Source organism: Hylaeus volcanicus, chromosome 2 (genome assembly GCF_026283585.1).
Source record: "Hylaeus volcanicus isolate JK05 chromosome 2, UHH_iyHylVolc1.0_haploid, whole genome shotgun sequence".
NCBI lineage: Eukaryota > Metazoa > Arthropoda > Insecta > Hymenoptera > Colletidae > Hylaeus > Hylaeus volcanicus.
The window spans coordinates 32,353,623-32,378,784 of record NC_071977.1 but is presented as its reverse complement, the minus strand read 5'-3'; the positions used below and the strand labels follow the sequence as shown (position 1 = coordinate 32,378,784).

General features: G+C 44.4%; 3 protein-coding genes across 8 annotated transcripts; 1 reads left to right on the top strand and 2 right to left on the bottom strand.

The window, feature by feature from the left end:
• The first annotated feature begins 33 nt into the window (after nucleotides 1-33).
• On the top strand, nucleotides 34-25,162 carry LOC128872299 (uncharacterized). 5 transcript variants are annotated; one of them, XR_008456138.1, is made up of 12 exons: nucleotides 34-150; nucleotides 21,987-22,299; nucleotides 22,471-22,617; nucleotides 22,684-22,905; nucleotides 22,976-23,051; nucleotides 23,128-23,306; nucleotides 23,373-23,628; nucleotides 23,730-23,960; nucleotides 24,034-24,114; nucleotides 24,176-24,283; nucleotides 24,406-24,517; nucleotides 24,914-25,162. XR_008456138.1 is itself a non-coding variant. In XM_054114846.1 (12 exons), exons 3-11 carry the CDS (start codon nucleotides 22,516-22,518, stop codon nucleotides 24,508-24,510), a joined length of 1,350 nt encoding a protein of 449 aa, XP_053970821.1. In that variant the 5' UTR covers nucleotides 34-150; nucleotides 21,987-22,299; nucleotides 22,471-22,515; the 3' UTR covers nucleotides 24,511-24,517; nucleotides 24,914-25,162. The 5 variants fall into 5 exon arrangements, 4 of the variants coding, with proteins under 4 accessions (XP_053970821.1, XP_053970820.1, XP_053970822.1 ...); XM_054114846.1 differs by having other exon boundaries at nucleotides 24,176-24,273; XM_054114845.1 differs by having other exon boundaries at nucleotides 24,176-24,273; nucleotides 24,406-25,162.
• Nucleotides 1,253-3,205, bottom strand: LOC128872305 (myosin regulatory light chain sqh). Its single transcript, XM_054114864.1, has 4 exons — nucleotides 3,069-3,205; nucleotides 1,979-2,178; nucleotides 1,588-1,801; nucleotides 1,253-1,505 (listed from the first exon to the last, which is right to left on the bottom strand). Exons 2-4 carry the CDS (start codon nucleotides 2,166-2,168, stop codon nucleotides 1,385-1,387), a joined length of 525 nt encoding a protein of 174 aa, XP_053970839.1. The 5' UTR covers nucleotides 2,169-2,178; nucleotides 3,069-3,205; the 3' UTR covers nucleotides 1,253-1,384.
• Nucleotides 3,358-19,986, bottom strand: LOC128872290 (sushi, von Willebrand factor type A, EGF and pentraxin domain-containing protein 1). Of its 2 annotated transcripts, XM_054114814.1 has the most exons (23): nucleotides 18,760-19,986; nucleotides 11,759-11,876; nucleotides 11,087-11,145; nucleotides 9,972-10,181; nucleotides 9,799-9,894; nucleotides 9,612-9,734; nucleotides 9,360-9,523; nucleotides 9,146-9,272; nucleotides 8,425-8,574; nucleotides 8,177-8,353; nucleotides 7,800-7,979; nucleotides 7,606-7,724; nucleotides 7,076-7,310; nucleotides 6,804-6,977; nucleotides 6,460-6,639; nucleotides 6,132-6,377; nucleotides 5,884-6,063; nucleotides 5,649-5,822; nucleotides 5,401-5,580; nucleotides 5,216-5,324; nucleotides 4,946-5,128; nucleotides 4,738-4,869; nucleotides 3,358-4,599 (listed from the first exon to the last, which is right to left on the bottom strand). In XM_054114814.1, exons 1-22 carry the CDS (start codon nucleotides 18,812-18,814, stop codon nucleotides 4,764-4,766), a joined length of 3,345 nt encoding a protein of 1,114 aa, XP_053970789.1. In that variant the 5' UTR covers nucleotides 18,815-19,986; the 3' UTR covers nucleotides 3,358-4,599; nucleotides 4,738-4,763. The 2 variants fall into 2 exon arrangements, with proteins under 2 accessions (XP_053970789.1, XP_053970788.1); XM_054114813.1 differs by having other exon boundaries at nucleotides 3,358-4,869; nucleotides 18,760-19,984.

Sequence of the window (25,162 nt, the reverse complement as noted above, 5' to 3'; positions counted from 1 at the left end):
CGCACCCCACTCTGCTACCAGTGGAAATGATACTGCGGCTTCGTGGGACTTTATTCTGTGCACAGTGTACGTAGACGAGCGTCGCGCAGACGCAGAACGAGCGTGGTTCTGTTCGTCGGATCAACTCGGACCTGTCCACTTTCGAAATGGGTATGTACCCACTCCAAACAAAATATTATCTTATTTCACGGTCATCGTGTTCTTGATAGTAGGATCATTCGTAAGATTATTCGCTTTGCTGACTGTTAGTGGCGCCCAGTCGATCGATCGACTACGCGCGGGAAACGCCTTTTGAGCATTCATCGTGTCTGAAAATGTCTTCCGCACATGGCGTACGTCTTGCATTAAGTTGCATCGTAATAAAGAAATTAATTATAAATTCGAGTACAACAACAAGAAACGAAGGTTATCGAACGAAACAAAAACTATTACAGTAAAAGGATATGGACTTTTACATTTTCTAATACTGTACATATTGAGACAGTCTGTTGCTACGAACTCCTTTTTCTAGTATTATCGTTAAAGTGCTCTGGTCTACAATTTTTTCTTATAATCTTGCACTGAGATGTCATACGAGTAACAAATTTGGAGTAATGCAAGATGTAATTCAGCATTCCCAGAACTTCAAAGTGATATATCATCTGTATGAATAAAATTAGTTAAGGATGTCATACAAAAACAATAGTAGAAAGATAAAAAAGCTAGATATGTTAGTAGATTTCATAAAGAATGTTTTGAAATTGTAGTCTGCGCTAGGTCTCTTGTAATATACTTTGTCATAGAAAAATATGCAAGCATATCTTTTATTTTACGGTGGAATTATGGCAGTTCAACGTTTCGTTCGTTGATTTATTAGTTTCTCTTAGTGTGCTAAAACCTTCTATTTGATATGGGACAATATTGATCTCAACGATGAATTTTACTTTTCATCAAACTTTCCAAGTATCAAATAGAGTGGATAAAAAGATAAACATCAAGCTTTTGATATACATTATTATATTAAAATATAAATGCAAATTTGTCAACAACTACAAATCAATGTAGCAATATAATATACAATACATATTTTAATTTTATCGATTTTAAGGCAATATAAGTCATTGCCAAATATAGATCTAATTTTTTTTACTGCTTTCATTCGCATATATTTTTGACTGGTTACACGTTCAAATAAATATAGAGGCTTATGCGATCTACACGTCTTAGGACCTATAGATAAGGCAGTTTTTCGAAGAATAATACAAACCCGGTATTTTCAGTTATTCTCATTAATAGAGGATGTATAAAATACAAGTAATATTTCAAACTTTACAATTGCAACCATATAAAAGCACGTTACGCGCTCAATCACACAAATATGAAGTACGAATAATGCCACGCTTGCTCACTGCTCGTCCTTGTCTTTAGCTCCGTGTTTTAAGATTCGCGTGAATTCGATGTAATCGAACATTGATCCTTTGATAGGCGCTTCGCGGTACATTTCATCCACGTCGTCGTCCGTAAATCTTGAAAGGTAAAAAGTCAGAATAAATCTGCTGTGTCGCATCTCCCTTCGACAATCTTAAATTTAACGTTTAATAAAGTTACCTGTCACCCATTGTCGTGAGCAATTCGCGGAGACGTTCCTCGTTTATGTGACCGCTGTTCTCTTCGTCGAAACAGCCAAAAGCGTTTTTAATCACGTCTTCTGGATCGGTGCCTTGAAGTCTTTCGCCGAACAAAGTTAAAAACATGGTGAAATTGATCGGCCCCGGTGCCTCGTTCATCATGCCTTCCAGATAATCGTCGGTAGGATTTTTTCCTGAAACAATCCACGAAAATTTTTACGTTTCCTTGATATTCGTTCGACAAAATGGCCGCCGCCCGAGAAGGGTTAATTTTCGAAAGCGGCATCACAAAATTGCCTCCAAGTGGCTCGTTTAAAGATAAAAAAAAAAAGGGATTGTATCGAGCGATCGATTAACGCGCAGTATCCCACCTAAAGAGGCAAGCATATCGTGAAGGTCTTCCTTGTCGATGAAACCATCGTGATTCTGATCGATCATGTTGAAAGCTTCTTTAAATTCGGCGATTTGTGCTTGATCGAACATCGCGAAAACGTTCGATGTCGCGCGCTGCGCGCGTTTCTTTGTCGTCGCCCGACGGCCGGCTGTTTTGCGAGACGACATGTTGGTATCCCTGAAATTATAAATAAAGTTACAGCTCGCTTTCTTCAATCGGATTATAATTTCTTCGGTGCTCGTAAAATATTTTACATTTCTTACGATTTCTTCGACGCTACGAAACACTTATTTCCAAGGATGAGATTAAAAAGGAAAGTGGGAAAGAGGAAGGTTGAACAAGTACATTTGGATTTATTAAGCAGGGCTACTATTTATTTCCGGACAATTAATTCAGGAAATCGGAACGTAACCGTAATCGAGATAAAAATAAAGTGGTCTGCTCGGTTACTCGACAAAGAGTACGTTCACTCAACCGTTCATTGTCTTTGTAAAAATGCTTGATCGTTACTTTTTGATATCTAAATCGAATCCCACCGTTTAATACTAGGATAAAAATTTATATAAAACGTTGAGAATTGTGTTATACCTTCCGACATACGGAGTAATTAATACCACAAAAGGGTACACATTTTCAACACACTTTCTTTATACGTATCGAACCGATACGTATTGTAATCGATACTCTCTTACTTAGCAGTAATCTTTTTGCTTTCTAATTTTACTTTACAGTTCTTTGTCTCAAAATTATCGCTCGGCTATATCGGTGCAGGCTATATTTGACTACCGGCAATGCTTTTTCTAGAAAACGCTTAGCGTCCGTCTAAAATCATTGCAACGCAAATCCCGTCGAATGTAAACATTAAATCCAATTTAAATGTACGAAAGTAAGGAGAATAACGAGGAAAATATGTACATCGGGGACACAATAAACATAATGGCCGCTGTACCGAGTACGACACTCCTGTCAGGTATCTCAGGTTACTCAGGATACCTTTGCACACATCACTCAACAACTAGAATCTTCCACGATGAAAGGTTAGCGTAAGTCAACGAATTTGTACTAACCTGATTAATACGAACTTCTTTACGATAAACTGTTACAAAAAACAGAACGGAACAGAGACTCGTGCAGTACTGTGACTCACGTTACGCGTCACACTATGGTTATTCACCACACCCGGACAAGTAGCGCCATCTGGTAAAAGATTCTATGTCGCAGAGGCTCTCAACCTGGTCGCCAGCTAACCCCATGAAGTCCATCACATACCAGTTCGACGAAATTCTAAACATTCTTTAGAGTCAACGAACAATCATATGCTTATCGATAGAATATATTTAGAATTACGATATAGGTCTGTTACGTGGCGTAAATTCTCGTGTTCATCTTATTCTGGTATCATTTTGGACAGTGATTGACAATACAAACTGAATTGTTCGAAAGATACCGGTATATGGAAAGATTGAGAACTTCTGGACTATCCATTGCACGAGCCTTTTCTAGTCATGCCCAAAAAATTAGGGCGCACTGCTACGAAGAACAACACCTCGATTTGTGGCGAAAAGATACGCTAAACGTGTACAAATTATATTTTGTAAATGAACAGAATAGTTTTGATATTTCGTTTTGTACAAGGTTGCATATTCTGCATACGTTTAACATTTGGTTTAGTCGTGTAGTTTTTGTTGCTAATGACAATTGCATTCAAATTTTATTTAATTTTATCCAAGTGCACGTCTACCTACAGACGTATAAATTATATTTAAATGTTTCGCAATAGTTAAGGTCTTATTTAACGATACTTGTACAAATTTCGTTGATTTATATGACACAGACCCGGTTTACCCTCGAAATGACACGTCACTGTAGGTACCGTAGTTGGAGTAAGTTACTGACAGCGAAATTATCTCCTTATAAGGTTGTGAGCGTGCCCGATATAGTTGTTGCTTGTGTCGTAATCGCATTCAAGGTAGATATACTCCGTAGATACAATTGTAGCGAGATATCAGTTTTTATTAACTTTCAAAAGCCGAAGGATGTATGGTTCTCGTAGACGTTATTTTATTCGTTAAACCCTACTAATATTTTCACGTGAGTTCTTCAACGTCAGGATAGGTGTGAGATCATAATTATTCATCGATTAGATAAAGGAAGCGGATTTCATACGAAGAATGCAGCATAATATAAAATAAAACAAGACCATTGGTTTCTTTATTTGCCAACCAACGAACGTACGAATTTATAGTACAAGTGCGTCACTTGACATTTACAAATAGTACTTCTAAATTATGGAAACACTCTATATACATAATGGTACATCGATCGAATCGTCGAATAATTTCGTATGCGTACAAAACGGAGTACATAATATTAGAGTCGTTAACCATCCTCAATGTAACACGCGTTTGTCGTTGAAAAATCGTATAAAACACAGACGCGAATTCTTCGCGGACATTTAATTGTCGCGTTTCTCCTCTTTACTTATTTACATAAATCGGCGATGCGCCGAACATAATAACATAAATAAAGACAACAATGTTTCATGTATCGGTATCAGTGGCGTAACTAAGAGTCCTCGGTTCGGTTGTCCTTGACTTTCTAGCGTTCAAAAATAAACGTAATATCAGTTAATTTCTGGTTATTCTGGTTACAAGTTTTATCGTAATTTTGTCTTTTGTACTGGTTACGCCATTGATCGGTATCTTCTTACTGTCCTATCCTGTACATAAATAATACCTGATTTTAGGAGACTCGATTTCAAACTATCGTACAGACACCCCGTTAATGGTGATGCCGTTTCTATTCGCAACTGGTTCCGCCTCGTAGTGTCCCGATCTACCGTAATGTCTTCTCACGTTGTTGCCGTACCTTTAATTAGAAAACTCGGTTAGTAAAATTCGTCTGTTGATCGAGACAGATAGAAAGAAAATTCTATGTCGCTTACCCGTAAGTACTGCCGCTTATGCTGTACGGACTGTCGTAAAGGCCGTCTTCTGGAACATTTTCGTACATAGCGTTGGGTGTCCCATCGTTAAGCGTGGCATATGACATCACAGCTGCGTTTTGGTCCTCCTTTCTTTCGGCTGCTTGCACGTTTTCCGTATTCTTTACCGGGGTAGCTTTTCTCCTGGAAGAACCGTTTTTTTTTTTTTATCGAGAGAAGCTTCATACTATCACCGTTTAAATGTTAATTTTTGATAACGTCGCTACGTACAGTCTTAGGTAAACGAGTCCAAGAATAATTAATATAAATATGATCACTCCAGCCGCGATACCAACGCTGGTACCCACACCTTGAGCTTCGGCCACTTCGTTAGGCATATCTGTCGAGAAACGGTAACGGAATCGGTTGGAGAAACATATGTTCGAGGATGTACTTTTGCTACTAATATCGCTTACACTCGCACTTGGGTTCCTCGCCGCTCCAGGAACCAGTATCCAAACACTTTCTTAGAAACGGGCCGACTCTCTCGAACTGCGGTAAACAATGATACTCAGCGGTTCCGCCGTAGGTTGTTGTCGCGTTCACCACGATTACTCTTCCATTTTCTATGGGTCCCGGATGTTTGCATTCGACGGCTGTGAATGAGATTCACATTTTATTCTACTTTGTATCGAGGTCATTTCAAATGAATTGACGCGCTTACAGAAACAGGCGGGCATGCTTCCGCTCCAGGATCCGTTCTGCAGGCATATCCTAGTTTCGTTCCCTTCCATGTAGAATCCACGGGGACAACTGTAGTGAGCCACTCCGCCGACGCTGTGCGTCGATACTTGCGTGGACAGTACTCCTTCTTTCTCGGGATCCTTGCACCTGATTTCTGCGTACGCAAACGATACATAGAAACATCGCAGAATTTGTCTAAACATCGAGACGGTTACCTTTGCAGACGGGAGTATCGCTGCTCCAAGTGCCGTTCTCCAGACACAGTCTTCTCGCGAATCCGTCCAGTTCGAAGTTACCGTCGCATTCGTAAAGAGCAGCTGCTCCGTAGTAAGTCGCGTTCGAGGCCAGAGTGTATCTACCGTGTTGGATGTGCTCTGGCTTGCCGCAATCGACGTCTGAAAAATCACTCGTTAAATTGCGCGAACGTCCAACACTGCTTTCAATAATTCTGTAAGATTCTTACAAACGCATCGTGGAACCTCTCCGCTCCATTTTCCATTGTCCTCGCACGTGGATAGAGGTTCACCGATCACCTTGTACCCTCTCTCGCATCGATATTTCGCAAGGGCACCGATTTTGTACGATGTGGCGCCTGTGTTAGAATTCTCCGGAGTTCCGGTGCGGATCAGCGTTCTGCCGTACATTCTATCGTTTCCGGTCACCGAGAGGATTCCGTGATCCGCGTATACGGGCTCGGGGCATCGAATCTCTGCCATGAAAGCATCGCGAATAACGATATTGCCTCTTCGACTCTTATAAAATACTTTCCTTCTGTAGGACTTATTTTGTACCTTCGCACTTTGGAGTCGCGTCGCTCCATTGACCATTGTCCAAGCAGTATCTCCTCGACACTCCGTTCAGTCTATAGTTTCTCGTGCAACCATAGGTGATCTCGCTTCCGAGATGAGTGGTTCCGTTTGCGTATTCTACGGCTCCGTTCAAAACGGGCAGAACCTTCCCGCAGTCGACGTCTGCAAGATGGAAAAAACAACATCGTTCGAGTAGCAGAATATATTTAATTGTTCAGAAGGTATACCATCGCTGTAGGCTCGGAGAAAAATTGACAACGCAAATAGTATCCGCGAATATGCAAAAGTAAATCCGCGTAGGATCGTTCTACAATGATGGAACTTACAGTCGCAGCTGGGCACTTCCCCTGACCATTCACCGTCTTTGCCGCAAGTGTGTCTGGCTTCGCCTTGAAGCAGATATCCTGCCTCGCAGTGATATTCGATGGCACTGTGCACGTTCAAATCGTATCCGACCACGTAACTTCCTGCCGGTACTTCGGGCTCCTCGCAGGTGATCACTGCATCGAAAAATTAATTCAGGAATTTGTCGACACATTTACATATTTCATCGCGGTCGTTTGCATCGATGTAGATTCCAAGTTTGAACGTTGCTTACACTCGCAGGACGGCGTATCGTGGCTCCATTTCCCTTCTTTGGTGCACTCCTGCTTCGCTTCGCCGACCAGCCAGTAATCCTCCAGGCACGTGTACACCGCCAGACTTTTAACCGTGGTGGTGCCGTTAATTAAAGACACAGAGCCAAATTCGATTTGAGCCGGTGCCCCGCAGTCGACGAATTTACATTGGGGAGCTTTACCGGACCATTCCCCGCCGACGTCGCACGTGAGGACCTTTCGAAATCGATTAAGCGCGTTAACGTTGTTTAACATTCCGTTCGTGACCGTGCAAAGAAACGGGTTGCGAAAATTTTAGCGTATTCTTATCTTGTATCGATTTTCAGTTATGCAAGCAAGACTGAAATCGATAACAAGAGGAAACGTAATTGGAGCAAATGATAGAGACGTAATAGAATTTGCGCTCGAAACGGTATCACGCCTCGCGCATAACGAGTAGGAGAAAATAGACTAGCGCCCCGTATAGAATGACGAAGACAGGACACCGAATAGTTGAAACAAAGCCGCTTACGTTGTCTCCGAATAAAATGAAGCCGTTCTGACACGAGTAAGTGGCGGTCGAGCCAGCTCTTCTTCCGGTAATCGCCACGACTCCGCCGTTTACCTGTGGTGGTTCCGGACACCAGTCGACTGAAAAATAGGAAATGATAAAGGATTTTTAGCTACTCCATATTAGCTAAATACCCCATTTTAGTTATCCCATACATAGACATTGAGGTTTGTGTCCACTCCAAATTCCGCCGTCTCCGCATCTGCGTCTGGCGTCGCCGAGCAGCGTGTAATTTTCTTTGCAAGCATAATCCGCGAGCGCTCCGTGAGTCGTTCTTTTATCGACCAGCGTGATTGCTCCGTTCACCAGCTCCGGCAGGGGGCCACAGTCGACGACTGAGAACATTTACAAGCCAAGTTAATCGTACGCGAGACGATTGCATATAACCAGCTCCATCTTCGTTATCCCGACAATTATGCAGCTCGCGTATCGGGCCGCGCGATTAACTCTCGGCAGATTTACGTTGCGCGACTCGACAGTTCTACTCGCTTTGACGTGTCGAAAAATAGGCCATCTTGGAGAATAAGCTTACATTTGCACGTGGGCGACGCTCCGTTCCAAAAGCCGCTGGGCTCGCAGGTTCTGGACTTGGAACCGACCAGCATGTATCCGTCCGGACAAACGTAATCTATCGTGGAGCCAATGGTCCTCTTCGTGCCTACTATCGTTGTATTCTCAGACTTCTCCGGGCTACCGCAAGTAGGTGGCCCTGAAACGGAATATTTCCTCGCGGTTATCGCGCTGGGTCATGTATTTATTTATATACCAGTGGACACTCACTGCTTTGACAAATCCAGTGCAAGTAGTCGAGGTTACAGCCGACGTCGTTCCAGAGCCAGCTACGGCCACCGTCCAGCACCACGCAATTTTGTTCGCCGTTATAGTTGTTCGGTTGATCCTTTCCCCAGGAAGGTTTCTGCACGATCTCGCCTAAAATAATCCAAGAAATAACGTTTCGTGTCTCGTTGAGTTTAATTTCACGACGCTCGACGGCTATATCGAGCACTAATTGCACCGAATTCATTGGGATGCATCCGTTCGATCCAAACGCAACAAACAATTACCAGAGATTATAGGTTCGAGCAGATGCTCACGGGTGTAACTTCCCGTTGATTTCCACACAGTGGCAACTTTCACGTTCTATTTATTAGCGCGTGCGATTGCGCCGACAGTCGGCCGCGCGTCGAGTCGATCTTCGATTTCGCAGGCCGCGACTGCCGGTCGGGGGGGTGGAATTTCCAAACGATTCGGACTAAACGACTTCAAACGGCAGACGGATCTATAATTACGTCGTAATTGCCGGACAAATTGATTGTCTCGGGTCGACGAATCTTAATCAACGTTACCCAACTATCGCTTCCCGACCTGGTTCTCATGAACGCTGTCGATGGATCGTGCGACGGGGAAAAAGGTCCGTTGACTGGCGTCGATGGATAGCGGAGAACAACGACGACGAAAAAACATGAAAACGTCGTTAACCTCTAACAAGGTAATTACTCACCGTCGACCCATCGCCACGTTCGCGCCGTGATAAGAGGCTCCTTCTGCGCGCCTATCCAAACGAGCTGAGTCTTCAGCTTATCCTTTCGCCTCTCGAGATTGTTCAGTATGTACACCGCTGACACGCCCTGCGGTTGAGAAATCGAAACGACTACGGTTACAACTTTTCATCGGTATTTGACGAACGAAGAAAAAAGACTTTTTGGTAGGGAGACCTTGAAGCCATGGACGAGGTCGCCTCCTCTGGCGCGACAGTAGTTTCTGGCTTCTTGAAACGAACCACCCTTCTTCACTACGAACTCGTAACAGGTGGAATTAAAGGCGGCTAAGTCGGCGTCAGCCGGCGTCCCGGAATAGGCGCACCTGTCCGTCGAGAACTCTGCGAAAAGTCGGGTAGAACTATTCTACAGGAATTTTATTTAACAGGCTGCCACCGATCGCTTCGCGCTCTTGAACTCTCGACTTACCGTCAACGGCGAACACCTCCACCTCGCAAAGGCTCAAGCTACCCTCGACACCCACCAGCTGCAGAAACACGTACTGTCCTACCAGAGATCTCGCGCACACGAACGTCTTCGTGATTCCCTCCTCTGCAACCAATCGATCGATAATAGTTTCGAAGGAAATCGATGACTTTCCAAACTGATATCTTACCTATCGTGCCGGGGAACCATGCGCACAAAGGGTTTCGTTGCAGTTCGACGCTACTGTTACCCACGCGTATCTCGATATCCTGCAGGGGTTGGTGGCCTGAGAACGAGGCAACTTTAGCAATTTCGGCTTTCCGTGTGTCGGTGAAATTAGGAAAAGTTGAGAGAAAAAATTACCACAGCAACCTCTGGTCGTTACTCGGACGACCTTTACGGAGTACGATTTGAGAAGGTCGACCCTCCACCAGGGGCTGGGTTCGCTTTGCGTCTCCGTGCACCTTTTCCCGTCGTGCTCGGTGCTCGAGTCGCCATCGTTCCCGTGGCTGGCATCACCGCCTCGCACGGTCGTCGATTGATTCGTTGGTTTGCGAAACGCAACGTTCGTACCTGCAGGAATACGTTTATAAAATTCCTTCTGGAAAACTTCTGGTACCAGCTCGACAAGATCCTTGCGACACGAATTCCTGCTGTCAATTGGACCGTTGCAAATGAAATTGGCTGGAACCGAACATCGCCGAAGGAAGGCGATACCGACCGCGACCGAGTAACAAAACGTCCATTACGGACAGGACGCGTTTAGTAACGAAGAGAAACGATTATCCGGCGTCGCAGCCGGTTTCACCGAGTCGCGCATACTTGGCGTTTCGGAGTCTTCCGGTTTCTCCATTTTTCCGCATTCTCGTCAACGGGCCCGTTCAAAATGATTTCCGCTAGCCGTGAGACGACTGACACCGACCGGAATCCAAGGGATTGCGCAACGTTCGAGACACGCGCGTTCAAAGCGTCCTTTCCGAAAATTCAGTGTGGGTAAACGTGAAACGTCGCGACGAATGATAATGAAAATCGAGGCCGATATCGAGAGCAGAGGTCGATGTATTTCTGCGGGGCTCACGGCGTACGCAAAATCGCTTTCTACCGAACGCACACGAGAAGAGCTGTTGCATTTTAACGCGGCTGTCTGGCACTTTCGGATCAAAAGATTTATTTCTTTGTGAATAATAATACGTACACTCGTATTCAAACTTTCCACGTTGGATAGTTTTCGCGTAAAAAATGCTCAAACGTTATCCCGACTTTTGGGGTAGTTAGGTTACAGTCGGTAGGCTTGCATTTCTTCGTTCGCGGAATGCAACGATTTCGCGAGTTTCGACGAGCATCGAGGAGAAAGCCGTGAACGATCTCGTTGTCAAGGAAGACGAGCGATCGAATGCGCCAGCGCGACGGAGGAATTACAATGCGAAGGGAAAGATTCCAAACGAACGGTTGATTTTAGTTGACGGTGGAATGCTTACCGCAGAATGGTAGATCTCCCTGCCATTTCCCTCGAGCGTTGCACGTCAGGCTGCCGCTGCTAAACAAGCAATTGCCGGATAAAATAATCGAAATTCTTTGGTTCGCTGTAAACGATGCACGACGAAGGAACGGAACGTGGACACGCAAACAAATATCGTCAATCATACGAATTACAAGAAAACGGAGAAAGTACGTAATAACCGGTGCTATCGACCACTATCGCGTTACACAAACGGTCGTTTCGCTCGGTTGCGACTCTCGCGTGCTCGTACGTGTCCCGAAAAAAAAAGAAACGCACACGCGTTCTAGCGATCCTGTCGAAAAATGATTAATTTGTTCGTGCTCGTCTTTCTTTTAAACGCGTATCAGTCATTTTTCTCGCAGATGGAATAGAGTCGCGTAGAATTTATTTGTGGGGTTAAGATAACAGATGTGCCGTATCGTGCACGCTCAAACCCAACCAGTATTCGAACGACGAGAACGATCGGATGCATCGCGTGATAGAAATTTATTGCATACGATACGTACTTCACCTGTACGTAGATTTCATGTTTGCATAGAAATGTAGCGCAGGGAGCAACGACAACGTTATAGGAGTACTTTGCGTGCCATGTTGAGCATCGTTTGTGGTTCTTTGAAACGACCGTTTGCGAAGCGATAATTGCACTTACCCGAATAACTCGTATCCAGCGTCGCACGTGTATCTCGCTAAAGCGCCTGTCTCTAAGGATTCGTCGGACAACGATACCTTGGCGTTCATTGGTACCGCCGGATGACCGCACTTCAATCCTGTATTTAAGAAAATTACGTTGCTCAGTCGTGACGCTTCGGAAAAGAATAGATTCATTAACCGGTGGATCGTTCGGTGTTGCGGTATTTTAATGGCATATTGTACGTCCGCTGAAGATTTTACCGTTACAAACCATTAAAACTAAAGTTTCAATTTCTGTGATGCCATGGTAGATTTCATCCATTTCGCAAGACAAAAGAAACAACTTTGGGTCGAGTATTTTGTCGACGAAGAATTTTTACAGGGGGTCTGTGACGTGTTCTGCAGGAATAGTTACCGTGTCGGCAATTAAGCGTGTAGCAAGATACGAGAAATTACCTAAATTCGAGTGACAAGACTGAATACCTACAATTTAAACGTTTTACGTGACGAAATGGACAGAGGAACGTCCGAGAGGAGCGAATAAACATATGAAAATAAACTATAAACGATCATAAAAGTCTGTCGAATCAGGTCAGAGCCCAGAAATCCTAAGGATAACGCTGCGTTTCTATCCCCATTTGTTTTATCGCAGTTTTCGTTGCGTAAACCCGTAGCAGTCGTTAACTGTAGAAGAGAGGTCAAGGGCGTGGCAACCTTTCCGTATAAACACTCGAGTTTGCCAGGCATTCGCTCATAGATCGGTATAAAAGTAAATGAAAACAATAGCCGCGACACCTAGCAAAGAGAAACCTTGGACAAAATCCCACGCGTTTATCCATTATTCGAAATCTGACGGCTCGGGAAATTAGTTGTACAATGACGGATTTTCTATCGTCCGCGAAAGGATCGAAATTAGTAGGTCGAGCATAGGATAGCCGCAAAGGCATAAAGTTATGGATGGTTCTGAGCGCGCGGAACGGGTATCGAACCGTATGCAGCCTGAGAAACTTTTTCTCCGAGTGAAAAGGCGATGGAAATCGACGAGGGTACGCGTGCTCGTGTACGCGTAATTTGCCGTAGACCATTCCTGGGAGAGCGTGGAAACGGTCGGGTCTCTTTGCGATCCCAAAGAGCATCTATTCGCTTGTTTCTCTTCCATTTATCGAGAGATATCGCAGGCCTGCGCAGTTTTTCTGTTCCGTCGAGGTGTCCGTTTACTCTAAGAACTATCAGATTTTCACTGGAAGAATCAAACACGTTCATCGGGATGGAAATAGGCTACGACGATAGGGCGAACCTCGCGCAACTCGTCGAGAATCTCAGCAACTCGCGATAGGATCGTAGAAGCGATTAGAGGAGCGCAGTCGCGCGCAACTCGCGGAATAACGTTTCCGGTGCTGTTTGAACGTTTGAAGGCCAATCGCGCGTAGATGGCCTTTGATTTTCGAGTCGACGGTCTTAACGAGCCTAATTTGCATTCTGTTCGCCGTGGCGCGTCGTTGATTCTTTCGAACGCGCTAGCCTGAAGAGCTCGGATAATTAAAATATCTGAATTTTGAACTCTGCAGAGAATTTAATATTCGGAAGAAGAATCGGCGCGCATCGAGTCACGGGGTGAAAGCCTCCGTTGTCTCTGTAGACGATACGAACTCTCGGGAAGACCTCGTTTCTCGTGGGACGCGAAGCTACCGTTTCGTGCGAACGAGTTAATTAAAGCGAGTACAGACGCGTTCGCGCGTTGTTTGTTGCGCGTAAATTGTTTCGATTCGAAACCGTCACTCTTTAGAGCGCGTTCAAGCGCCTCTTCCGCAGCTCATTTTCCGTGTAATTAATGTCGTTTCACCGTGCTTTCAAATACACTTGTTTAATTGCTCGCGAGAAAGTTATCGTTGAGATCGATGGTCGCTAAACTATCAACTCGATGGTATACTTTTTCGCTCTACTGAAAGTACGGAACTTAATGAGCGAGAGGAAAGATAAATGGGTGAAATAGAATAAGTTATCAAAGTCTTACGCGTCCAAGTTCCAGGAAAATTCAAAACGCCGAAAATGTGTCCGCATTCGCGAGCAACGACCCCGATCGACGGATCAGGTGAAAGAGAGCGACCTCCGTGGATCCAAAGTTCGAGGAGACGAAAAGGTCGAGAATTCCATAGTTAATCGTCCGTGTTCTATGCTCACGGCTAAGTACACACGTTGCTAGCTTTAGCCTCGAGTCTTTGGCATTCGCCGATCGCTTCGTGGGTCTGGGTCACGCGGTTACAAAACTTTAAAGCCGAAATAACGGTACGACATGGTGCTACTTCGGGTCGGGACTACTACCGGTGAAGCGTGTCACGGTACAGTTCTTGGTTTATCGCCATTTTCCTTTATCGACGTTCGAATCGTTCGACAAACGGCACGCGCGCGATCCCGCCAACCAAGGGACGCCTTTCCTCCTCCTTTTGCGAATAATTGCAGTACCTTTTAAATAGCGGCCACTTGAGGTGGCGTACAAGTACAATTACTTTAGCTTTCTCACGAGTGCACGTCTACTTAAAAACGTTTTACCTTTCTTATATGCTACACAACATTCTGTTACGGCAACTCTCTCTCTAGGTATATAGAATTGTCTTTCATTCCGCTTACAGGTATGCGTTTATTCGCTACGGTTGGTACCTTGAAAATTAATTTTACAAACAGGACTTTCCGCTGTATCGTTCCGAAAGTTCGATAATCGATTACAGGGTAGAACAAACGTAGCGTGTTTGTTGCACAGAGGTGGTGCTCTATCTCGATGCATGGAAGCATCGGTATACTTTCGTTCGGCTGACCCGTAACATTAGAAGGAGCATCGAAAATAGAATGGTTCGTTCCACGCGAATCTTTTGCAATAATTGTGTCGGTGTGTATGCGATCGCACGGGGATCACGAACACACGTTCTTGTTCTGCAACGTTCGAACGTGCCGGTGTAATATTGCACGTACAAAAGCGATTGTCAGGAAGTTGGAAAGTGGGCGTGCCCTGCTGCTGATCTATCTCGCAAAAAAAAGAGAGATAGATCGATCGTCAAGGATACAGCCACGCGGTTCGAAAGACAGATTCGATTCCCATTTTTTCCCCAAAGTTCCAACGCCTGTCTGTCCGTCTATCGATGCTAACGACCGAAGGAGATCAACGTTTGGTAGAGCGCGTTTAGGAGTATTTGGTAAAATACTAGACCTCGGGTTCCCTGGTTCAAAGAGTTAACTTTCAAGATACGAGGGAATCGATAACGCATTTTTCCCTTGGCGTTCTCGTGTCTCGAGTTCCGACGTGATTGGAAAGAAAGGCGTCGAGATGAGATCGTAACGACGGATATTACGTATTATCGCGTTTACGTAAACGGGCCATACCGAGAGCGAATTTTACTACCGTCTCGCGAGTACAGGACACCGGTGGGGCGTCGAGGAACCGGTTAACGGTCGTCATTCGGTTTTACGAAGCGGAATCGAACGTGAAGCGACAGAAGGCGCGCTGGCACTGTCGGAATTCGTGCCACTTAGTCCACCAAATTTCAAATCGACCGGCGTTATCGAAGGGAAGAATCGGTTCGTTGTATCGGTACCGGGAAACGGTAGAGAGTTCCTTTCGCGAGTTTCCTAATCTATTGTACGACGCGTCGCGAGTAGGAGACCACGCGGTACGTGTGTCGTCGGGATCGACGATGACTTGCGACACCTTGCCTAGCGTCGGGAATGAAAAACTTACCGTGAAAGGTGTACTTTCGTGTAATTGCCCCTCGAACTCTTGCTCGCGGATACAGGATAGTTCAAAATTTCATAACGTGCTCAGCGTTGGAAGATTCGCTGGTGGATTTATTTTTTATTTTGTATTCCATGACACGTGACCCGTGAAACTATGGAGAGCGCGTTGTGGCAACGTTGATCGGCGATTGTGTAATCAGCGGTAGCGTCGAATTGCGTCCCCGCGCGACTCCGTCTATGACCAAAATACGCGCGATCGGTCGTGCATAGCGATTCTCGGAAGAAGTGGCGCGATCTCGGACGAAATTTCACCTGTGTGGGGCGTGGAGGGCCCCTGTGCCCCACCCACGTGAGGTGCGTTTTCTCGAGCATAAGTTATCGGCAGTTTCGCGTGCTTGCGAGTCTAGCCAGAGGTAGCCAGGAGGCCGGTTAAATGTTACGATCGTCCCAGCGTGGCTCGATGGAAACGCGAATCGTGCTCGAGTCTGTGGAACGTTAGACACGCTTCCTCTTTCACAGGAACGAAAGAAAAGCGTTCACCTAGAATCTCGAGGACGCTTTTACTTCTCCACCTTGAAGGTACCCACGCGCGATCGGTATTATTTTTACGATAATATTAATCGTGTGCGGTGTACCTTTGCGCAGGTCTCAACGCATTGCGCTAACCATCGACTGGTCTAGTTGCCGGTCGACCTATCACCCTATCGCGCTATCTCCAGCCATCTATCAAACAGTCTACGAGTCCCTGGAATCGGATCGGTCAGAGGCGTGCGAACTGGACTCTCCCACTTGTATTTACAATTACTTCCATCGATCGTTCCGCAGGCAAATGGCGCAACGCTATAGTTTCGCGAGAGACCCGAGACAAAGTGGAATTTGGAAGCCTCGCTTCAAACAAGCTCGCTTTTTGTACATCGAACACAAACAGCAAAAAGTATTCGAAGCATTCAGTTTAGAGCTCCTTTTTCTTTGCTTGTATAGGGTAAATACGCCACTGCAGACCATTCTGTTTACTCGGCAACCGTGGAAACGACTGCTCGGAACAGTTCTTGGATCTTGTGTCATTCGAGTTTCGGAGTAGAACTCGAGGCACACGGTGAACGAATAGCTTGGAGTATTAGGAGACATTTGGTGTTTCTAAAAATTTGAGGAATCTCGAGTTCATCGGCTGTGTCAACGAATCTCGAGAATTTTCGAGATGATAAACTTGTTCGTGTAACGGTAGAGGCCTTCTAACTCCATTAAAACTGTCGAATATTTCTAGACTTTGAAAATTTCACGTAAAAAGAAGGAAGCGATCCAGTATTAGCACAGAACGCGCCACGTTAAATAATTATTAGAGAAAGTACCTGAAAGATACGCCAGATGCAACGGTTAAGTAATCGTTATCGACAAAGGTATCATTCTCCGTTCGTAATTATTTTTACACCAAAGACACGTCCCTCCTACGCGTTTTTGCACGCCACCGATGAAAGTTCCAGCGAGCGTTACTCGACGAGGAAAGGTCTGTTATGTCGATGACGCAAATCGACCATGCCATGCTGCGTTTGGTAAATTTTTATCGAATCGTCGCGTTCGATTAATTCGAATGCAATGCCGAATCGAAAGTGTCTCGGACACGTGACGTTGTAAAACACCCAGGCCAATAAAAAATAATCAGCGTCGTTCGAGAAAGGTACTGTTGCGCGATCACGTGTCTCGTGCGAAGTTAATGGTATACCTGTAGATGGTTTTTATACAATTGCCGAGCAAGATAATTTTACACTTAGACATCCGTTAATAAGCACGCGCAGAAATGCGGTGCTTGCGCTACGTATCGAGGCGTTTCGTGTAGATTGTAGGTCAACTAGAAAAATAAGAATTACAAAAGGCGAAACTTGCTTCGATCGACAGCCACGCCGGCAAGTCCTGTTTTCTACGTCGCGTAACCAGTTTTATTCAAATAGGAACTAGGCGAAATGAAAACTCGGTCGAAAGATACGCGAAATTGGAGCGAACAGAACGAAACGGTGAGCGTAAATTCGTCCCTTTTCCGGTTTATACGGTCGGTGGAGCGACTCGAAATGCTTCACCGATTTGTTTTGTTGATTGTACAGTGTTTACGAACAACTTTCCAATTTTGAAGGGGTCCGAGCAAGATAGCCACGCGGTAGGTGCCGTATTCTATTTTCAAATCCAAGGTTTTAACCGTTGTATCAAGAGGCTGAAAGTTTGATGGATTCCAAACTAAAAAGAGGAAAGTTCTGCGTCAACCACGCCAGCTTTGTTGGTCGGTAGCTATCCTTGGACCAAAAATAATGCGAAATGTATTTGTTTGGGAAAAAGGACGAAAAGAATTGACTGGAATTCGCAAGGTTTCGGGCGAGCAGAACACAAAGCGACAGGAACCTGTGCGTTTCATTCGAAGCGGATACACCGGGTGACCTCGAGACACCAGAAAATCCGCGTGGACGAGAACCGAGTGGGCGGTACCTGTTTTGCTTGTATTCCTTTCCTTAGTACCGAGGACATTATCAGAGAGCAGATGGAAAATAGCAAACGTTGGATTACAAAATTCGATACCGTCCGAATGGCGTACTTGTCTAACTTGTGTTCGCGCCATTGATCACGTGGTTCGATGGATCTCGAGCACCACAGCCGCGTTTTCCAAACAGATTCAACGCCTCGATACGATCGAGTATACTTGGGAAACGCTTCATCGCAGGATCCGCGCGTGCTGAATCCATCCGTGATGTATATTTAGAAAGATCGAATAAATCTCGATGGAGAGAGCAGGAGCCATTTCTCCGCGTTGCTCGATATTCCAATCCGGTGACCGATAGAAGTGGACATTTGCGTTTCACCTGGCATAACCTATGCATCCGAATGATTCACGATGTCTTTTTCATAACGCTTTCAAAATCGTATCCGATACGTTTAGAATACCGATGAGTCCTTCGAATATTTGAAAAGGTATGCGCAATTGTTTAACCATAAGAGCAGGACGTAGAAAAACGCGTAGGAATGGAAAAACAAATGGCGAGCAAAGAGGTGGATTTCGAACGCGTTGGGCAACCGCTCGTCGCGCCATTAATGGCTTAACCGCTTCGATTTAAAAAAAAAAAACGCAACGTTTTCTTATTTCACTTTCTAAATATTCAAAGGCAGTCGCAAAGATTTATTTAAAAACTTGTGCGGTAAAACTGATATTTCTTTCTTTACTTCGCTCTTCCTTGTTTTAATCGCTCGCTTATTCGACAACTATGTTGCTCGAGTTAGCTCGGGCGCGACGGTTAAGTGGTTAAAGATACATGCCTTCTGCGCCCACGACGAGGATTCCCAGAAGGGATAGAAGAATCTCTCGCGTCATTCTCGATATGTCGTTCTCTTCCCTCGAAGAGAGGCGGGATCACATTGAAAACGCACTAATTCTGCCGACGATCATCCACGAGCACGTACCCGCCACCGGAGAACACTCTTTATCGGAAACGGAAACTTTCACGAAATGTTTCTTTGTTCGACGCACGGCACCGACGAAAACCCACCTCGGCAACGCGAATGTACTCGTTCCACGAATTCGATACGAAATATTCGCACCGAGAGGTTCTCGTGTTAACGTATGGCGATCGTATTTGCGCCAAGACTCGATTCAGGAATGGCCGAGAAGAGTCCTCACCGTTCACTAACCACGTTTTTGGTCACCGTATGCGATCGAAATAACGAACGATCCTCCTTTCATTGTTTCGCGCACTACGCGAAATTATTCGCGGTGTTTCATGTTCGATCGCAGCATCCTTTCCACTCCTTCATGATTTTCAGTCTTTGGATTAGGTCTGGAAATCCTTTCTTCTCCGTTAGTCCTTCTAGTCGCCGAAACTAGTCGAAAATCACTGCAACTTGAATCGATTCGCGGAAAACTTGGCTCGTTTGTTATCGAAGACCGTTAAGCGCGACTCACGGACGCGGCATTTTCGCTGACCGTTTGGTCGAGTATCGACCGAGTATGACGATCCGTTCCCTTCACTAGCCGTCCGTCGAGTGCCACAGGCCTCGGGGTCTCCTGTACTCCTTCGACATTATGAAAGTACGGTGTACCGTGCATCCAGCCGGCTGCTATGGGGGAATCTACGCTCGACTACGTTCCTCCTGGCGTTTTCGAATTACAACCGGCAACAAACTCGCGTTTACCAACAAACGCGAATCGAGAGAATATATCGCAAATTCGGCGAGATGCTGCTCTATAGCAAAGTATGCGGGTACCAGGGGCCTTGTCTCTAAGGTCGAAGGTCGATTTTTAAATAACTCCAATAATCATCGATAAAGTATCGTCTCTTCTTACGAGTAAGCTGCTCGGTAGCCAACGGCGTTACTCGTAGACCGAAACCTGCATCGGTCAACTCCGACTCCGTTGACCAATGTCGCGCTCCGAGATCGAGAAGATTGCTTACCTGTCGGCGAACGCGAAGCATTTTTGCCGCACAGTGTACTTGTTTGTACCGTACGCATATCCGTAACGCTTCCAAGGTAAAACAGCTAAGCATACGATCAACCAGTTACGGGAACTTTTACTCGGACATGTTTATACATACAAGTTGTGCATTAGCGGAATAAGGTTCCGTAGGTGGATCGATTGATTTGGCGAAGGCTAATCGCTTCCTCGTGCATAACTGGCGCGCGCAAAAACGACTCGGTAATATGGAAGATGATACCAGGTTGAAATTGTTCGTCGTATCGTATTGTTACGTCTGTATACTTCGTTTTTCGTGGCTCGTGCAGTCTGTTTGTATAATTAACCAAGTTGCGGAGCCCTACGTCACCTGGCTACTTCCGCTCGTTTTCGTACCTTTCGAAAAACCAGCTGCCGTGGTCAGTGACGGCGAAATCGTTCTCTACCTCGTCAAATTGTATACCGCGAATCAGTGATTCCCATTCTTCGAGTGTTTTGCACACCTGGCCCCATCCTGGCCACTCTCCGTTCTCACCGGGTTGCACGATCTAAAAAGGGGCATGTCGAAAGCGCATTTTCCTCCTCATTAGCGTCGCTGACTAAACCATCGTCCTGCTTAACTTCGACAGATTCATGGATTATGCATATTTTGCTGCGTAATCCGAATCCTGATGGACTGTTTCTTTTCCATTCCCCTTCTCGTTCCATTCACTCCTGTCGCTTATCTCTTAATTGTACTAGAAATTTGTATAAATAATCAAGATTTACCCGACGAAGGATAATGGAATGTATTCTAGTCGGAGAAAATTTCGTACAAGGTTCATGCTATCCGAGCAGCGTTTCAATTAAAATGAAACGGAGCGCGAACGGAATTATGATGTAATCGCAAGGACGTTATAAATCCTAGACGAGAAGCGTTAATTTGACCATGACGAGTACTTTCTTTAAGAGCAAGGAAACGATTAAATCGCAAAAGAACCTGTAGATACGGGACGACGCGGTTTGGATACGTATTTTGATCGGATCCTCCTGTATCGCTTGCAGCTGTTTGAAAAACACCCCCAGGAACGCGCACGGGAACTCCGCAAAAGGATATCCGTACGTAAGGGGTGGTACCAGGAAAGAAAAGGTTGAAAACACTGCTATAAGGTTACACAGACTTTACCGTTAAGCCCCTCCCTTCTATCTCTTACCACATCATGCTCCCCACCCGAGTCACGACGTCCCTCGCGCGCGATCGCGTTTCCACTCGTTCTTGGATTTTCTCTCCTTTCAACCTTTCTCGACCCTCCTTCTCCGTTGTTCGCCCTCCTTTCCTCCACCGACTCCTTCTGTCCTTTTCCTTTTTTTTTTATCAACGCTCTTCTACGTCACGACTCGCTCCGGGCCCCTTTCACCTCGACGAGTCTGGTGTCTTCGTTTCGATTTCACAAAGAAACGAACGACAGAGCGATTCGTCGAAACAGCGGGAAGATGAGCAATCAAGTTTAACAGTTTACACCAGTGGTTTTCAAAACGAGACGATAGCCCCCACCTCCCCCCGCTCTTCGAGGGATTTTGGTAATTGGGAGTATTCGTTAACATCAAACAGAGTATGCCAGAATACTCGGTACAATTTGGATCTATTGGAGCTGACTCTGATGGATAAACGCAAATAGAATATCACATTTTTCTTAACATTTTTATATGCGATACCTTGCGTGCGAAAAAGTCGAATTAGATTCTTTTATCGATGTATACCAATCGTAGTTTACTTACTAAACAATTAGTTTACAATTTCCAATATTCGCTCGTTATTAGCGTTTATCGATGATGTTATCGTCGTCGATATACATAGATTTGAATTTCTTAGAAGGCATACCGACGCGATCCTGTCCGATCGAGCTAATTCGAGCCAAGTTTAGCCTAGATCAGTGGCGCCCAAAAATAATATGGCGCCAAAACGTAACTTTTCATGTCCTCGTTTATAGAAGTTTTAATCGCATACCTATAATTATCAATCATTGTAATTCGGTATTAACCTTTTTACACAAAGATCCGATACAACGCTAGAGTAACAAGGATTAAAGTGTGTAAATATTGTTTCTGTCGGAAGTGTTGTTGTGCAGGTTGCGCGTCACTGAGTTCAAGAGATTTTGCGCGCCTCTTCGTACAGGCCGGGCGGACGGGTACAAATGGCGGCATCTGGTCGAGACATTTCGTACTAAATGTCCTGTTGAAAGATATAACCACAGATGAGCGTAGCCGCGTATACGGGATTCATTTCGGTTTTTACATTCGTGATAAAGTATGCACAAGCCGGATTACGATGGTGCCGGTATCCGTGCTTTGTCGTCAACGCGAAGTCTGTGATTCCTATTTTTTACGTCAATTTATTACCAAGGATACACCAAATGACCAGAGAACATGTAAGTCGTTCATTCGTGATGCTTTCTCTATCCTAATAAAAGAAATTACTCAAACACTTTATCGTCACTGCGTTTATTACTGCTCTACCTTGTTTCCTGTTACTTAATCGTCCTCTCTTCGTTTTTTATTCTTTACAACTTTCTTTGGTATATGCTTTCTTATATCGATAGGTGACTAAACTTACTACCATATCCAAGACCTAAAATAATGTAAATATGGCAGAAGGTGGAACGGAACCAAAGTCCAATGACAATCAACTATCTAAACTTCAGTTAGAAGTAAACGAGTGTCTTGGTAATTGGCTAGTGTACTTACAGGTTTGTTTATATGCGATAAGTTTTACAGCAAAAAGCAGAAAAAGCAAACTATTTCATTTAATTCAGACGCTCAATGGCCTATGTACAGCCGGTACAAAGTTGGCTCAATCGCTACAGAATCTCTTGTCTGCTCACAATACATTGGCTCAATGTAAACTACCGGGACAATGCCTGGTTGGTTGGGAAGAACTCACAAGAGCCACTTATATAGCGAGCAACACAGTGAAGAATCATATTATTTCTGCCTTGAGGGATCACGAAACTCGAGAGAACAAAGGAGATAAACATGTATACGATAGTTCCAATTCAATTTATAGGAGGGTTCTATATTTTTTATATTAAATGGTATTGTTTTCAGGACATACTTAGAGATAACTTATTAACTTTCATAAATCTGCAATATCAGTTCTGCGTTGCTTGCTGCGAATGCGTAGGTGAGAAATAGTAACTACATACCTTTGCTTGTTCTCTTGGTTTTATCTGTAATCATTTTTTAACGTACTACTATAGGTGGAATGGTAGAATGTTCTTGTTCGCAAAGCGGCACCACGGAATGCGATGTTGCGTCTCTTCAACAGTGTTTCGAAAGATTATATAGTTCACCGCCGCCGGTGTCTTCGTCGTCGACGCAACAATTGACGCAAAACTCTCATAGATCACCGTTACCATATCCTTTATTTCCTCTGCAGGTAATTTTGTCGAATTAAGCGTATAATTTTCATCGGTACCTTCTTACGATCGTTTAACTGCGAAAGGTTCAGAGGAGGTGGTCTGAAACAGCAGCTGCGGAAATGTCTGGTGAAGCATCGGAGAATACGATGCGAAGGTGGTCCATGCCATGGGATTGTCGAAATATTACGGATTGGCCTCGACAAGATGTCAGGTTACGATTAAGGATTCCTCACCAAGACAGGAGTAGATCCACTACGCCTGATACGATATGGAAAACGTCTGCCATGACTAGTCAGGATGGCCTGCAGGAGGCAATTCAATTGTTATCTTGCAAACCAGGTATATACGATTAAAGGAACAAACGTTAATCGCTCGATATTTCCTCTAGGAATAAATATTATTTATTACTTATATATCGATCTACTCTAATATCTATATAGGAGTTAGACCATTAAATCAACTAACAGCTTACGCCAGTCAGCATATTCCGGGTGTTACTTTAACAACGTGCAATTTCGAGTCAAGTTACGACTCATCGATTTGGCCAGGATCTCGTAAAGTGGGTTCCTCGAGGTGCTGGCCATACGATTCCCACTCGAGCGACCACTCCGACCAGTCGGGTCGTCGCGAAAGTGACCAAAGTCCGCACAGTGGAGAGCACAGAGATTCAGGTACGATTTAATATGTATTAAAGCTTATTCGTTCACCGTTTCGCCGATAAGTTATTCATCGTACCTTGTGCAGAACAAAGCGGAGCCAATGGTAGTTACGCGGACAGCAAAGATAGTATTCTTTCGCATAGCGACCATAGAGAAGTCGAACTCGGTAAGAATGTACATTGCGGACATCGGATAAATCGCGTGTAACGCTTGATTTTTTTCATTAGGTACCGTAGATATATTACCGTCTCGCAAAAGCAGTTCTTCGACAGATTCTTGCATATCAGCTCATAGTCGTTCAGGTTCCGAGAGCGCTGGTGGTGGGGTAATGCATGGTTACAATTTAAAATACTTATAATTATTGTTAACAATCATCTTTTTTTTTTACATAGATTAGCATCGATCTACGAGCGAACGTCGAATATTCAACGTATATTAACAACATTCATCGTTTCAGGAATCCGCGAGATCTCAGTTGTACTCGATGTGGAGCGGCAGTGATTTGCCTTTCATTAAATTACCAGAAAGTAACGAAGCGCAGGACGAACACCCGCCTGTATAAATATACGGTATTTGGAGGCAAATTTTAGGCTTTCTTTTGAACGCTATCGTCTTTTATCAGCGGGAACGATTAAAATCGTTTGGAATTATCATATTTATAAGCGTGTTACAGTGACGCGCGATATTAGCGCGTATATGAATTAATGTATACGATCGTTGAGAAGACGCGTAAAACGCGTCATCTAACGATCAATATAACAAAGTAGAGTTGAATGTGAAGTGTTTATATATCGTGCGATATATCGGTACATAATCATTCGAAAGATGGAACGTACCAAAAGTGGAGTTATTTATGAAACCTAAGTATAATGATTTTTAAACAAAATTATTGAAGTTAGTTTAGACGTAAACGATTAGTTGATATCGATCCCGTTTCCCCTCTCTAGTCTGTTAATAATTTTCAGGGGAGAGTCGCTCATCGTTACTTCCGTAATGGGATTTTGATCTCGAGTATCTCTTTGTAAAGCTTTAATGGAATCTGCAATTTTAAGTATTCGTATATATTACAATTTTTATTTATATTTATCCACGTGAATTGGAAATTCGTAACACGTCAAATTTCCTATTCGACCCTTCGTATTGTCTCAATGTTGTGCATTGGCATTATCAAGTGTAATATTAAACGATATCAATATAAATTGCATTCCCTCCGA

Bases quoted from the DNA above. Each gene is read 5' to 3' on its own strand.
- LOC128872305 (XM_054114864.1), bottom strand. From the start codon at position 2,168: ATGTCGTCTCGCAAAACAGCCGGCCGTCGGGCGACGACAAAGAAACGC. The intron at 1,802-1,978 runs GTGGGATACTGC...GGATTGTTTCAG, and splicing joins CGATATGCTTGCCTCTTTAG to GAAAAAATCCTACCGACGAT. The intron at 1,506-1,587 runs GTAACTTTATTA...TTACCTTTCAAG, and splicing joins CTCACGACAATGGGTGACAG to ATTTACGGACGACGACGTGG.
- LOC128872290 (XM_054114814.1), bottom strand. From the start codon at position 18,814: ATGACGCGAGAGATTCTTCTATCCCTTCTGGGAATCCTCGTCGTGGGC. The intron at 5,581-5,648 runs GTAAGCGCGTCA...TCTCATTCACAG, and splicing joins AAGCATGCCCGCCTGTTTCT to CCGTCGAATGCAAACATCCG. The intron at 5,129-5,215 runs GTACGTAGCGAC...CGGTTCTTCCAG, and splicing joins GGACTCGTTTACCTAAGACT to GAGAAAAGCTACCCCGGTAA.
- LOC128872299 (XM_054114846.1), top strand. From the start codon at position 22,516: ATGGCAGAAGGTGGAACGGAACCAAAGTCCAATGACAATCAACTATCT. The intron at 23,629-23,729 runs GTATATACGATT...ATATCTATATAG, and splicing joins ATTGTTATCTTGCAAACCAG to GAGTTAGACCATTAAATCAA. The intron at 23,961-24,033 runs GTACGATTTAAT...TACCTTGTGCAG, and splicing joins TGGAGAGCACAGAGATTCAG to AACAAAGCGGAGCCAATGGT.